The sequence below is a fragment of the Scyliorhinus canicula genome, chromosome 9, assembly GCF_902713615.1.
Source record: "Scyliorhinus canicula chromosome 9, sScyCan1.1, whole genome shotgun sequence".
NCBI lineage: Eukaryota > Metazoa > Chordata > Chondrichthyes > Carcharhiniformes > Scyliorhinidae > Scyliorhinus > Scyliorhinus canicula.
In genome coordinates, this window is record NC_052154.1 from 65,098,557 (window position 1) to 65,113,954 (window position 15,398).

Genomic DNA, 15,398 nt, shown 5'->3' on the forward strand with positions numbered 1-15,398 from the left:
GACAAAGAGTCATCCAGTCTCGAAACACGAGCTCCCTCCTCTCTCCACAGATGCTGTCAGACCGACTGAGATTGTCCAGTATTTTCTGTTTCAGGTTCCAGCATCCACAGTAATTTGCTTTTACCTACCTAAGAACAAAGAAAAGTACAGCACAGGAACAGGCCCTTCGGCCCTCCAGGCCTGCGCTGACCATGCTGCCCGCCTAAACTAAAATCTTCTACACATCCAGAGTCCGTATCCCTCTATTCCCATCCTATTCATGTATTTGTCAAGATGCCCCTTAAACGTTGCTATCGTCTCTGCTTCCACCACTTCCTCCGGCAGCAAGTTCCAGGCACCCACTACCCTCAGTGTATAAAAAAATTTTTTTTTTTTTTTTTTTAAAACTTACCTCGTACATCTCCTCTAAACCTTGCCCCTCGCACCTTAAACATATGACCCCTAGCAAATGACCCCTCTGCCCTGGGAAAAAGTCTCTGACTAACCACTCTGTCTATGCCCCTCATAATTTTGTAGACCTCTATCAGGTCGCCCCTCAACCTCCTTTGTTCCAGTGAGAACAAACCAAGTTTATTCAATCCCTCCTTGAATCATATTTTCCAGCACTTGAAGTGCCATAGCACACAAAGTTACAGTGCAAGTGCTCATCTAAAAAATAAAGCAATTGCCCAAGCAAAAGGATAAAACATATAGAAAGTAGGGCAGCATGGTGGCACAGTGGTTAGCATTGCTGCCTACGGCGTTGAAGACCTGGGTTCGAATCCCAGTCCTGCGTCACTGTCCGTGTGGAGTTTGCACATTCTCCCCGTGTCTGCGTGGATTTTGTCCCCACAACGCAAAAGATGCGCAGGATAGGTGGATTGGCCATGCTAAATTGCCCCTTAATTGGAAAAAAAATATTTTAAATTTTTTTTTTTTTAAAACATACATAGAGTATGTGTGTTCCACATGGTGAGTCAAAGCAGGTCCTAGAGAATGACAGTTACGAGAACAGGGCATCCAGGTATAGCTCAGTCCCAATTTTAAAGTTATGTATTCTCTCAATTTTATATTTCCATAATATATTCCGATGTACATATAATGATGGAACGGTTTCTGTAAACTGGTCACATTGTAATTACATCCTCACACCAATCATGCTACTGAGAGCCTCCACTCACATGGTGTAATGTGTGAGAAGTTTATACTCTTCAGGAACGTGGAGATCGAAACGTAGTGGAATAGTTGACAGAAAGGCTGAGTACATATTTTTAATGTATATAAATAAAATTAACTGATCAAAATGTGAAACTATTATAACTGTTATTTTCCGAATTGAAGAGTAATAGGCACTGGTGCAAGTAAAGCACGTTAAGCAATGTTGATCGGAGCATATTTGTTCATAACAATAATAAATTGTATTTATAAAGCACATTTAATGTATGTACCCCAAGGCATCGGACATCATATATAGATGAAAGACAATTGGCTGGAATTGAAGTTAGGATGCATTATTGAAAACATGGTTAGAGGAATGATTTTTGAAAAAGGTCCAGACGTTAAAGAATCTCAGACAACACGAGTGAGGCATTTGTAGCCTCTGCTACAAATTATGTGGCAAGGAAGTGGGTTGCTCAGAAAGATGGGAGTCAGAGAAAGAATAAATGAGAATGAACAAAGGGGTGGAAGAGAGTGCAGGTGTAGGGCGACGGCTAGGTAGGTCTTTTGGCACAGTGGTCGTGTCCCTATCTCTGGGTCAGATCCCACTTTGTGTTCATAATATGGCCAAACAGGTTGATCAACATGCAAATCCTTCCAATGTACCTCATTGCAGGCAGTAAAGCACAGGAGGGTTTCCTGGTCAGCCAAGCTGCAGAAGGCAATGGCAAACCACTTCCGTACTCTGCCAATCAGAATCATGGGCCATTTCAATATAGGCCCATGGTCACTGACTTAGGGCAGGACACGTGAAGAAGGGCGAGGACTAGGATCTTAAACATATATTTGAGAGACAGGTAGCCAGTGTTGGTCAGCACGAACAGGATAGCATAAAAATGAAGATGACTTACAAGTAGGGCGTATGCACTGCAGATAAAAAGAGGCCAGGAAGATAAGTGTTGCTGCAGTCTTGTCATGAGCAACAAAAAGATGCATCAAAGTTCTAGCAGTAAAATGACTGAGCAAAAAAAAAAGTTAGAGAGCAGCAAAGTAAGTGGCGATAGTGATAGATTACAGCAGTGCTTCTCAAAGTGTGGTACGCGTACCGGTGCTGGTACGCGAGCCATCGTCTGCCGGTACTTGGAGTGTTTCCAGAAAAGAGACAGTAATCCTGGATTGGCTTGTTTCGCTCACCGGTCCCTGGCACATTGAAAAAAAAACTGCCAGTACGCCACATCAGATAATTTGAGATGCACTGGATTACAGGATTTAGCTGAAGGTCAAAACGGACATGGAGCCAGTGGAAAGTCTGGTTCACCCCAGAAATATGGCCTACGGTCATGGCCCCAGAAATATGGCCTTTGGTCCAACCAATATTGACACGGATGATATTGTGACTCAAACCAATATTTGGTGACCGTCAGTGCATGATCAGCATGCATGTGAAAACTGACCCTTGCTTGTGGAGGAAGTTGCTGAGCAGCATGGCAACGCAGTGGCTAGCACTGCTACCTCAGAGCGCCAAGGACCCGGGTTCAATTCCAGGCCTGGGCGGCTGTATGGAGTTTGCACTTGGTACAGACTTGATGGGCCAAATGGTCTCCTGCATAATAGGGATTCTATGATTCTAACTATATGTGCAGTAGCCGTCAGCAATGCACAAGGAACTAGAGTCAGAAGCATTTGTGGCTCATTTTCCACAAGCCCCACAAACACACACGTATACATACTACAATAATAAAATTAGCTCATGCCCATCATCTCAGAATAATTAGGATCACATGGATCGGTAACTAGATTTGAATCACTTCAAAAACATACGTGATGAAATACATTAACTTCAGAAGTGCAATTACAGTAAATCTAGAACCAAAACAAAGTGAATCCTGTTGCACACCAACACTTTTGCTGCCAATGGATTTTCAATCAGAGTCATACATTGAATCTGTTCTGCGATTTAGTTCAAATTAGCATTGACTTGACATGTGATTATATAATACAATTTGCAGTTCTCTCCATTCTTTACTAGAATGAATATAAATAAATTTTAAAAACGTAAGATTTCCGATATGTTTACACTGCAACTGGGCGTGGCACGCTGGGGCAGTGGTTATCACTGCTGCCTCATGACACCGAGGACCCGGGTTCGATCTCGGCCCCGGATAACTGTCTCTGTGGAGTTTGCACATTCTCCCAGCGTACACGTGGGTTTCACACAACCCAACGATTTGCAGGTTAGGTGGATTGACCACGCTAAATTGCCCCTTAGTTAGCAAAAAAATAATTGGGTACTCTCAATTTATTTGGTGATATTTTTCTCATCCCAATTCTCCTGCCTTCTCCCCATAACCCCTTTTTAATTAAGAACCTATCTATCACTGTCTTAAAGACACTCAGTGATTTGGCCTCAACAGCCTTCTGCGGCAAAGAGTTCCACAGATTCACCACCCCCTGGCTCACGAAATTCCTCCTCCTCTCTGTTTTAAAGGAGATGGTGTTCTCGCATTCTAGTTTTTCCTACAAGTAGAAACATCCTCTCCACGTCCACTCTATCCAGGCCTCGTAGTATCCTATAAGTTTCAATAAGATCCCCCCTCATCCTTCTAAACTCCAACAAGAACAGACCAGAGTCCGCAACCATTCCTCATATGACAAGCTCTTCATGCCAGGGATCATTCTTGTGAACCTCCTCTGGACGCTTTTCAAGACCAGCACACCTTTCCTTAGATACATGGCCAGCAACTGCTCAATACTCCAAGTGGGGTCTGACCAGAGCCTTAAAAAGCCTCAGAAGTACATCCCTGGTCTTGCATTCTAGCCCTCGTGTTAACATTGCATTTGCCTTCCTAACTGCCGACTGAACCTGCACATTAACCTTAAGAGAATTGTGAACAAGGACTCCCAAGTCCCTTTGTGCTTCTGGATTTCCTAAGCATTTCCCCATTTAGAAAATAGACTATGCCTAAATTCCTCTTTCCAAAATACATAACCTCACACTTTACCACATTGCATTTCATCTGCCACTTCACTGCCCACTCTCCTAGCCTGTCCAAGTCCTTCTGCAGCCCCCTTGCTTTACCAATACTACCTGTCCCTCTACCGATTTTGTATCATTTGTAAACTTAGGAATAGTGCCTTCAGTTCCTCCTTCTAGATCATTCAAGTATATTGTGAAAAGTTGTGGTCCCTATGTGGCACCTTGTCAAAGGCCTTGTGGAAATGTAAATAATTACTTCCACTGGTTCTCCTTTGTCTAACTTCCTGGTTATCTCGTCAATAACAGATGTGTCAGACATAACCTCCCTTTGACAAAGCCGTGCTGACTTAGTCCTATTTTATCATGCACTTCCAAGTACTCCGCAATCTCATCTTTAATAACGGACTCTAAAATCTTACCAATGACCGAAGTCAGGCTAACCGGCCAATAATTTCCTGTCTTCTGCCTCCCTCCCTTCTTAAACATTACATTAGCCACTTTCCAGTCCTCTGAGACCCATCCTGCCTCCAGTGATTCCTGAAAGATCACCACCAATGCCTCCACAATATCCTCAGCTATCTCTTTTAGAACTCTGGGGTGTAGTCCATTCGATCCAGGTGACTTATCCACCTTCAGACCTTTCAGTTTCCCCAGAACCTTCTCCATACTGATGGCCACTGCACTCACCTCTGCCCCCCGATTCTCCTGGAGCTATGGCATCCCATTGGTGTCTTCCACTGTGAAGACTGATGCAAAGTAACTATTCAGTTCATCTGCCATTTCTTTGTTTCCTATTATTACTTCTCCAGCCACATTTTCCCGTGGTCGAATGTCAATTTTTGCCTCTCTCTTTCTTGCCTTTTATTTATATTGGAAAAAAAACTCTTCCTATCTTCTTTTATATTACTAGCTAGCTTGTACTCATATTTCATCTTCTCTCCCCTTATTGCTTTTTTAGTTGTCCTCTGCTCGCTTTTAAAGGCTTCCCAATCCTCTGGCTTCTCACTATTCTTGGTCCCTTTGTATGCTTTTTCCTTTTATGCTGTCCTGGACTTCCCTCGTCAACCATGGATGCCTTTCCTCCCCTTAGCATATTTCCTCCTCCTTGGGATGAATTTCTGTTCTGCCTCCCAAATAACACCCAAAACCTCCTGCCATTGCTGTTCCACTGTCTTCCCTGCATGGCTCCTTTTCCAATCAACTCTGGCCAGCTCCTCCCCATGTCTTTGTATTTACCCTTATTTAATTGTAATAACGTTACCATCCGATTCCAGCTTCTCCCTCTCAAACTGATGGGTAAATTCTATCATATTGTGGTCACTGCTCCCTAAGGGTTCCTTCACCTTAAGATCCCTAATCAAGTCTGCCTCATTACGCATCTCCAAATCCAGAATTGCCTGTTCCCTAGTGGGCTCTACCATAAGCTATTCCCAAAAAAAAAACATCTCTTTAAAACATTCCACAAATTCCTTTTCTTGGGACCCACTACCAATCTGATTTTCCCAGTCCACCTGCATATTGAAGTCCCCCATGATTATTGTGATAGAGAAAGTGCCTTTTTTACATTCTATCTCCTGATGTATTTTCTGCCCCACACCTGACTACTGCTGGGGGACCTGTACATATCTCCCATCAGGGCCTTTTTACCTTTGAGATTCCTCAACTCTACCCACGGAGATTCTATGCCTTCTGATCCTATATTGTTCCTTGCTATCGATTTAACTTCATTCCTTACTAATAATGCACCCCGTCCCCTTTGCCCAAATGCCTGTCCTTTCGATAGGACACATATCCTTGTATATTCCGATCCCTTGTATATTTCGTTCAAGGCTGAGATAGACAGATTTTTAAGCAGACAGGAAATCAAGAGTTATGGAGAAATGGTTGGAAAGTGGAGTTGAGGATTATCATACCAGATCAGTCATGATCTCATTGAATGGTGGAGCAGACTGGATGGACACAATGGCCGACTTCTGTTTCTAGTCTTATGGATCGCAGTCCTGATCACAAATCAGAACAGGCACCCTGGAGAAATACCACACAATCAAGTCAACACCCTGAAAACAGGGGAAACACTGTGGGAAATTGATTGGAAAGGAGAAAATAAAATGTTATATTATAGAAATTATAACCACAAAAGAATCATAGAATTTACAGTGCAGAGGGAGACCATTCGGCCCATCGAGTCTGCACCGGTCCTTCGAAAGAGCACCCTACGTAAACCCACACCTCCACCGTATCCCCGTAATCTCACCTAACCTTTTTTTTTTGCACAGTAAGATCAATTTAGCATGGCAAATCCACCTAACCTGCACATCTCTGGACTGTGGGAGGAAACCGGAGCACCCAGAGGAAACCCACGCAGGCACGAGGAGAACATGCAGACTCCGCACAGATAGTGACCCAAGCTGGGAATCGAACCTGGGACCCTGGAGCTGCGCAGCAACAGTGTTAACCACTGTGCTGTGCCACCCTGTAAACAAGCCAGTAGGTACAGTGTAAGCTGCTTTTCCAAACAGCAATTATGAACATGTTTACCCCAAAATGTTGGGAGGCATGAGATACCATGGGAACAGAGGCAGTCCCAATGACATGACATGGACCAAGAAAAGATTAATTAAAAAGGAAACTAAGCAATCCGTACTTCCATAAATCCTCTTAAAGAACAAAAACATTCACCTATGTAGCATCTTCAATATATTGATAAAAAAGACCCAGTACACATCACTGATGTTTGAAAAATGGAACTGAACCAGTTGACACGCTTGAGAGAAAGAAGAGTTCAGGAAGGTCGAGTGTACTGAAGTATTTAAAGATAAATTAAGGATAACGATAATAAGCATTTCAAGATAAAGATTCAAAGATGCGTAGGTTGGATGGATTGACCATACTAAATTGCTGTTATTGTCCAAAAGGTTGGGTGAGGTTACTGGGTTACAGGGATAGGGTGGAGGTATGGGCTTAAGTAGAGTGCTCTTAATGGCTGGTGCAGGCTCAATGGTCCGAATGGCCTTCTTCTGCACTGTAAAGTCTATGATTCTATGATAAAGACAAGTAAGGCAAAAACTTGAAGCACTGTGGGTTGGGGAGTCAATGCACATCAGGAAGAACTTGGAAGGTGAGAAAGTGGACTTGGTTTGAAGCATACATGCAGAGTTCTGGATAGGTTAGCGCTTATGGAGGGCAGAGGATGGAAAGAAAGCAAGGACAGCATTTAAGTAACCAAGTCAAGGCCTGACTAAATATCTTCAAAAGCTTCAGTAGAAAAAGAGCTGAAGAACAACAAAGACAGGATGTGCTGCAGAGATCACTAAGAATTTAAGTGGGGTTTGAAACTCTTCATCGAACAAGATAATCAGATTCAGTCAGGGTATGTGCTTGGCAAGGGAGGAGACTCAACCATGAATCTAGCTTCAGTCTTCTCAGTGCTTAGCTGCAACTCATCAAGATTCATACTTAAGCAGGAGGACAACAGAGGAAGTTCAGGGAACTGGTGGAATGGCACCGTCTGTGAACATCACCAAGTAATAATTGCTTATTGTCACGAGTAGGCTTCAATGAAGTTACTGTGAAAAGCCCCAAGCCGCCACATTCCGCCGCCTGTTTAGGGAGACTGGTACAGGAATTGAACCCGCGCTGCTGGCATTGTTCTGTATTACAAGCCAGAGATTTAGCCCACTGTGCTAACCCAGCCCCTCATAGCAGCATGGAGTTGGAAAGGAGTCTCCTAAAGATAGATCCTGAGAGATTTTGAAATTGACTGTGCAGGTGGGAAGAAAAGCAATGATTGAAAATGGTCTGGCTACATTCAGACAGGTCGACATTGAACCATATGAAAGGCAGTCCGGTGGAGCTGAACAGCAAAAAGGATATCCAACAGCAAAATCCACCAGACCCAAACCACAGAAGCATTCTTCCATTGCAGCTCACTTCCCCAGATGAGCAGATCATATCCCCCAGGCGAGCAATCAACAGTCCAAAGACAGCACAGTCATTACTTTTTTTAGCTAAAAGAAAATGTATGCAGCAGAAGTTGATAGTCAATGGGCACAGAAAGTACAAAACAATATTAACATCCCCACAGACAGGGTGGGCCACCCAACAAAAAAGGAAACACATGCCAACCCACCACATACATGTTTGTTGCCATTTTTCAGCAGTGATGAATTTTAAAAAGTGTATGCATTCCCCATCTTGGGAGAAGCACACTTAATTATATTCAACTCAGGCTTCCACAATGCGGTTAAGATCCTTATTTAAATTTAACAACTGCCTTCCAGGTCCCCCAGTGCTTGGAAAAATCGGCAACAAAAGGCAAATGAGAGCTGCTGGCTGAAGGTAGCAAGTATCTTTTACTAGCACTGTTTGTAGGTCAGGAAGATCAGGAGTGCTCTTAGTCTCTTGCTTCTACGATCAGCAATATTCCTCTGCCCCAATCTTCAGCAGGCCCCAGGATCAAAATTGCTGAGGTCCGAGTTTCAAATGCTTGCACCAATGTTATGTTTCTCAAGTGCTGGTATACCTTCACTACAGTGTAGAGAGAGCACAAAAAAAGAAGCCAAAGCATATTGCAGAATGACCATAAGGTGGAAGTGAAGTACATTCAAAGCCCAATAACCAAGTCAATTTATACATGCTAAAAACACATCCCCTAATGAATTCCAACCTATGCACATACGGCTACCTTTTGAATATTCAAGTGCAGCTTCAAATCAATGGCAATTATATTAGATCACTGTCCAAGTAGCTTAAACTAAGAAGGATGCTGTGCAAACAAAAACATATCTTTAAGACTTTATCAAAGTATGGAAATTTGAAGAACAATTAACTTCAGCACACCATCACACATAGAATCCACCTAAAGCTCTTAAGATTTGTAACTTTGAATAACTAGCTACATACTTAAGTTAATGATGCAAAATATTATCTTGCTGAAACACATTGCATATCTTTTTCAAAAGAATTTATTGCACATTTCTTTCTTCATTACTTGGAACACAATTACTCCATTGCACATGTGAAACTTTGACCCAGTTTGCAATTTGATAGTCTGTTGAACATGAATGATCATAATGTATAACCATCCAACTGTTAATATCCAAAACAATAACCCAACTGTCACAATACCCCACTCGAGGAAAATGTATTATTTTGCACTTGGTGTAACAATTAAAAACATTAAGGTAATTGGCAAAGGAACCAGAGGCGAGATGGTAAAAGTGATTTTAAGCAGTAAGTTATGATCTAGAATGCACTGCCCAAAAGGGTGGTAGAGCATTCAATAGTAACTTTCAATTATTCATCCAATTGCTTTTTGAAAGGGAAAAATTGTATGGCTCTGGCGAAAAGGATACTAATTGGATAGCACTTTCAAAAGAGTCAACTTAAGCACAATGGGTCAAATCTGCTGTGTGGTGTCATTCTATATTTCAAAGTTAAACAAATCTTTAAGAAATAAATATAGAGTAACTGATTATTTTCTTTCCCAATTAAGGGACAATTTAGTGTGGCCAATTCACTTGCACATCTTTGGATTGTGGGGTGAAACCCACGCAGACACGGGGAGAATGTGCAAACTCCACACAGGCAGTGACTCGGGGCCGGGATCGAACCCGGGTCCTCAGCACCATGAGGCAGCTATGCTAACCACTGCGCCACCCGAAGTTAAACAAAATTAAGTCCTTGAAATAAATTAAAATGAAAACTGCTTATTGTCCCGAGTAGGCTTCAAATGAAGTTACTGTGAAAAGCCCCTCGTCGCCACATTCTGGCGCCTGTTCGGAGAGGCTGGTACGGGCCTACCTTAGACTGCTTTCAAAGCTAGCGATTTAGCCATGTGCTAAACCAGCCCCTTTCATTATTAGCTCCACTTCCCACATAACTGTTCAGGTTTAACGAGGTAACAAATAACCTTGGTCTTCTGATCAATCCCAAGTTGTTGTGCTGACCCACAGATCAGTTATCAAAGCCACACTTCTGGACTGCCACAGAATTGCCAACTTGCTAACTATTTTATTGCATTTAACACATACTTGATTAGTTCACAAACTCTTTTGTTAACAAACACTTTCATCTCCCTCACCCACACACTACATCCACATCCCCCATGCATCTTTTATAAACGTCAGTTAATTTAGAGTATGTATGGCCTATGTCACCTCTTGACTCAAATACCGCACTTTCATCAGCTCTTGCCTTGTCAAGCTCCATGTATCATCACGACCACATCTTTTATTTTATATTACTGCATTCTCCCATTCTGGAGGTCTAACTTCCTGGCATTATTTAGGCCCTTGACTGTGGATCTTCATCCAAATCCAATTCACTTTGAATTCTCTCTTCCTTTCAAAATTATTCCTTCAACCTTCTGCTCCATTTCAGTCGATTCCTTATAATTCTCTTCACTATCTTGTTAAGAGCCCAAGATATATTTTTCCACATTTGGAGAACTACACACATTACTGTGAAGACGTCAAGATTCAGAAGGATGGCTTCTGGTCTATCAAATTAAAGCTGTTTGCACTTCCTGAAAATAAAAGCACCATCCTAATGTTCCAAAGCCATATGATGCAGGTTATCCTCCAAGTATAGGGAGATTTTATATATATTCACATTAGAAAGGATAGGAATAAACCGTTTTCAATGACAATGTTCAGTGATCAGAAGACTCGGATTTAAGATAATCAGTAAAAGAATCAGTAAGTTTTGAAAGGGTGTTGATGCAGATACAACAGCAAAGTTCAAAAGGAAATCAGATTCAAATCTACACACACACTTGAAAACAAGTTCCATGGATGAGGGTCAAGAGTAGGGAAATGGGACTAGTTGGACAGCACTTTAGAAGAGCTAGCAATGTTCAAAAACACAATAAAAAACATTTATATATTTAAAAAAAAAGTGCTAGCAGAATGAAATAGCCTGCTTCAGTGCTCAAATGATTCCAGGTTTGATCTCCGGTTTGTGCCGATCTCAACCGGTACTACATGTAATCTCCTCATCTCAGCATACTGAGGTCAATAATGGGAAAAAAAATAATTGGCCAGATTTTCTATTCTGAATGAGAATCAAACTTCTGCTTCAGGAAACCAGACATGACAACAATAGGCAAGAGTGGAATTAAGCAAATTGCAATTCCCCTACAAAAGCACTTTCAAACAATGTACCCGCAGTCATGCATTGTCTAGATTCACACATTAAAGGATTTGGGCAAGATCTGAGATGATTATGAATCAATAGATGCTGACAATGTGAGTCATCACCTTTTAGGAGAGGGGAAGGGAAAGAAAGCTCTATGCAGTAGCTTTTTACCGTTGATGGAGGAATGGAAGGAATTTTGAAATACTGAGTGTCAGATGAAGAATCAATAAACTCTTACTCCTGTTTCTTATATTATCCACGCAAAAATTCAATTTAAACTCATCACGCAATTCCTGAAAAAAATGCACATGAGACACATAGCTAACAAGCCAGTACTTTTCCAGCTGTCTCTGAATGTTTCACCAATCCCTTGATCTGTAATTGGTCATAAAGACTCAAAGTTGTCCATATCTGGCAGCATTTCTCACTTTTTTTCCAATTAAGGCCAATCCACCTACCCTGCACATCTTTTTGGATTGTGGGCATGAGACCCATGCAGACACAGGGAGAAGGACAGTGACCTGGGGCCGGGATCAAACCCAAAGCATTTCTCAATTTAAAAAAAAACAGTTTTGCTGATCACAATCAATTTAATATTGTACCTTGGAAAAGAAGATCCCAGCAACTGGTCAAATTGTAGTGCCATGAGAAATATTGCATGTGTGCTAATTTGAATGTAACTGAATTATGCCAAGTGTTCATCTCCATTATTTATAATATGCTGTTTCGCTTAGGGCAGATGTAAAATATTAAGTTAATTCCAGTTTTTTCAAAAAATGTCATCTTTTCGATGTAATTATGCATACATCACAAGATTTGGACAACTTGGAACAATGCTGGAATGCGTCAACTTCATGCGCGAGGTTGGGGCTGATACAGTTGGAGGTGGTGTATAGGGCACACATAAGCCGACTTTGAGGCGGTGGAGGATGTTTGTGAACGCTTGGGAGGAGAGAGAGACAGAGAGAGACAGAGAGAGACAGAGAGAGAGAGAGAGAGAGAGAGAGAGAGAGAGAGAGAGAGAGAGAGAGAGAGAGAGAGAGAGAGAGAGAGAGAGAGAGAGAGAGAGAGAGAGAGAGAGATCACCTTCATGTTTTGGTCCTGCCCAAAACTGGAGGGGTATTGGAGGGAAAACTTTAGCGTTATCTCAAAAGTGGTGCACATGAAACTCGATTCTTAGTAGCCATATTCAGGGTGTCAGTTTGGCCGGGGTTGGGGGAAGATGTCTTGGCCTTCGCCTCGCTGATTTTTCACTCTACCCACAAGAAAGTGAAGCAGTGAGAAAATAAGGAGTGAATGGGAGCACATTTGGAAGCAGGAGTCAAGTGTGGCCATCGTATGCATAATGCAGAGTGGAGGTGGTGCAGTGGTTAGCACAGCTGACTCACGGTGGCAAGGATCCGGGTTTGATTGCAGCCATGGGTCACTGTCCATGTGGAGTTTGCACATTCTCCCCGTAGGTCTCACCCCCACAACCCAAACAGATGTGCAAGGTAAGTGAATTGGCCACACTGAACTGCCACTTAATTGGAAAACAAAGAATTGGGTACTCTAAATTTTAAAACAAATCAATGTGGGTAAATTCAGCTTGCTGGGGAATGGAGGACTGCTGAGAGCAGCAGGATAGAACCTCACTTATCATGATAATGGACACTGAGTGAGTTCAGCCTTGTTCAAGGGCGGGGTGCTTTTTAATGTTAAGAGTTTAAATTCAAAGAAGAAAGCTGTAAAAATAGGTTTGGTCAATATAATTTAGGGCGGTTCATATTAATCCATTTGAAAGTGGGTCCTTGAGGCAAAAAAAGTTCAAAAACTACTGGTTGAGAAATCAAAATCGTGCAGCTATATTAGACAGCTTGGGTCGACATAGACATTAATACACCACCAACAGCTCTCTTATTAACAAAAACAGTCCTTTCTTTCAGCTGCTTGGGCTGCAGACAACCACGGAATGCATGCATCACGTGATCGTATGCTAATCATGTCAACAAATATACCAAGGACGGGCACGTGACCACGATGCTGGATTTACTGGGTCTGAAAAAATTACATCTGAAGGGTACTTGGTTCGTTTCAGGCAATCGGGACCGTCAGGCAGGGATTCCAAATGAAAAAGTATAGGCAAAAATAAATTGCATTTGCTTTGATTATTTTGTTCTCAAACCATGTAGGTCTCCATGTCTTTAACACCAACAATAATTACAAAACCATGACTTACCGGGCAGTCGGTTCATATTGACACCCTGGGCTGACAATCCGATTCCCATGTACCTGCAAAGAATGAAAGCTGCAATTATTAAAAAGGAATCGTCCGCAGCCATGAAAAAAGTCACGTAATGTCAGCAGCAAATGGACTTACCCATCTCTGCCTTTGCTAACGATCTTCACCTCGAAGTAATATATGCCACAAGCAGCGGGGATCGGGTGCGTTGCACGAACCGATGCAGCATCTTTGTGATTTTTTCCGTGACCTGATTTCGCGAGAAAAAAAACAATAATCACCTTCGGAGGCACCTGACGCAATTTTAGCAGCTGAATTATTCAAAGGCAACAACCTCTCGCCATGGAATTGCGTCAGTGTGAAAACAAAGAGGGCCAATAAGGAAACAAATGTTTTTTTTTGCAAATCCACGTTAACATAGCCGCTGTCGAAACATTTATGTGCCATACCCGAATATATAGAAGTGACCACGCCGTCAGATGATTACAAACAGAATTGTTAGTTTTAAACAAAGCTCAGCCAAAAAAGGGAGTTGTTTATTTTAAGTAACTACAAAATACGATACTGCACTGCCACCATTGAGACGATCTGCACTTTGTTCAAAAATCATTTGGTAATCACTTCAACGAGCGGGCACAGCGCCAGAAATGGGGTACCATTGAAAAATCACACATTTGGAAAGGGGTAATGTCTGGAATTATATTATTTTAAATACACATCTCAAAACAAAATATTTTCAGGAGCCATGGGACAGATCAGTGACGTCGATTAACACCAAGATCTTTACTTGTCACAGTGCCAATCATCGCCACTTAAAACGGACAGAAAAAAAAACACTTATTTAAACCACGATCGCCCATCGGGTACCCTTTTCTTATAGGATTAACCTAGATTATTCCACCGAGAATACCTTTATAATGAACACGGAGATTGTTCTGTGACAGTCCGATATAGTTGTACTTGTCCTTCGGGCTCCACGATCGAGGCAGTGGGGTCTCATCTTCGTTCACAGCAGGGTAGAGGCGCTTTAGTCTCTCGTTTAACTCTTTTTCTTGATAATTCAACGCCGAGTCCCCGTGGTTTGAAGCTCCAAACTCGGCCATCTTGGATCCTATTGTGTGTATACCCCGGATAACGAACGTATTATACAGGCAGCTGATTGGCTGCCGCGCAGCTCGGTGCCGCGGGGGGAGGGGGCACAGACCAGCGCTGAGGCTCACGGGGAATCGAGTCCGGTTGCCGCCGCCCTCCAGCATCTGCCAACGGGGCCGCGACTACAACACCCGGGGCGCACCGCAGCAGTTGAGCCAGGCGTCGACGCGTCGGCAGACTCGACAACTGATTGGTTGTCGGTGATATCGGAACGTGATTACGTAAGGTGAAGGGAGGCGGGCCGCCGGCGAGGAGGATGTTGGGAATTGCAGTCCACTCGCCCAAACTGTCAAAATCGACCAGAAAGTCGCGTCGGGGGAAATGGTCAAGAGGAGTCGCTGTAATTTTACTTCTAGCCACTTCACAGAGTATAAAATGGAGCTCATCGATGACAGAAGAGGCGAGTCGCCTTGGGACAACCCGGCTTCCACAATTAACAGGATGTACGGCTGGGGACGCGACTTTAATCTCACTGTTACAAACCGGAGGCTGCAAACCCTCGACCCCGTTCCCTTTCTGGGAAATCGTGTTCAGTAAATCTCCCTGATTACATAACTGTCAATCACCGGCACCGGTAGGAAAGGGTATTGATTTGAGGTCAAATTAATGATTCAGTTATTTGATGTATAATATAATCATTTAAAAAAAGAAAAGTATGCGATGGCTAAAGGACCCTTGGCCTTTTCCAGATTAAATATAATTTTGCCTCGATTAAATAATTTAATGGACTCTGCCGGCTCTTGGTGGCTCCCGCTCCCGAGCGACAGGCACCAA

At 42.7% G+C, this 15,398-nt stretch overlaps 2 protein-coding genes across 5 annotated transcripts in view; one reads left to right on the forward strand and one right to left on the reverse strand.

The window, feature by feature from the left end:
- Window positions 1–14,609, reverse strand: part of ranbp10 (RAN binding protein 10) — a 191,097-nt gene extending 176,488 nt beyond the window's left edge. For 3 of the 4 annotated variants that reach the window (XM_038806801.1, XM_038806800.1, XM_038806797.1), the window contains exons 1-3: window positions 14,383–14,609; window positions 13,611–13,722; window positions 13,470–13,522 (exon numbers count right to left, since the gene is read on the reverse strand). In XM_038806801.1, coding sequence (XP_038662729.1) covers window positions 13,470–13,522; window positions 13,611–13,722; window positions 14,383–14,575 — 358 coding nt within the window. In that variant the 5' untranslated portion in view covers window positions 14,576–14,609. The remainder of the gene's footprint in view (window positions 1–13,469; window positions 13,523–13,610; window positions 13,723–14,382) is intronic. The other variant, XM_038806799.1, reaches the window with a different exon arrangement.
- A 297-nt stretch (window positions 14,610–14,906) lies between these two features.
- Window positions 14,907–15,398, forward strand: part of tsnaxip1 (translin-associated factor X interacting protein 1) — a 131,539-nt gene continuing 131,047 nt past the window's right edge. The window contains exon 1 of the mRNA XM_038806803.1: window positions 14,907–15,198. The gene's annotated coding sequence lies outside the window, so the exon portion shown is untranslated. The remainder of the gene's footprint in view (window positions 15,199–15,398) is intronic.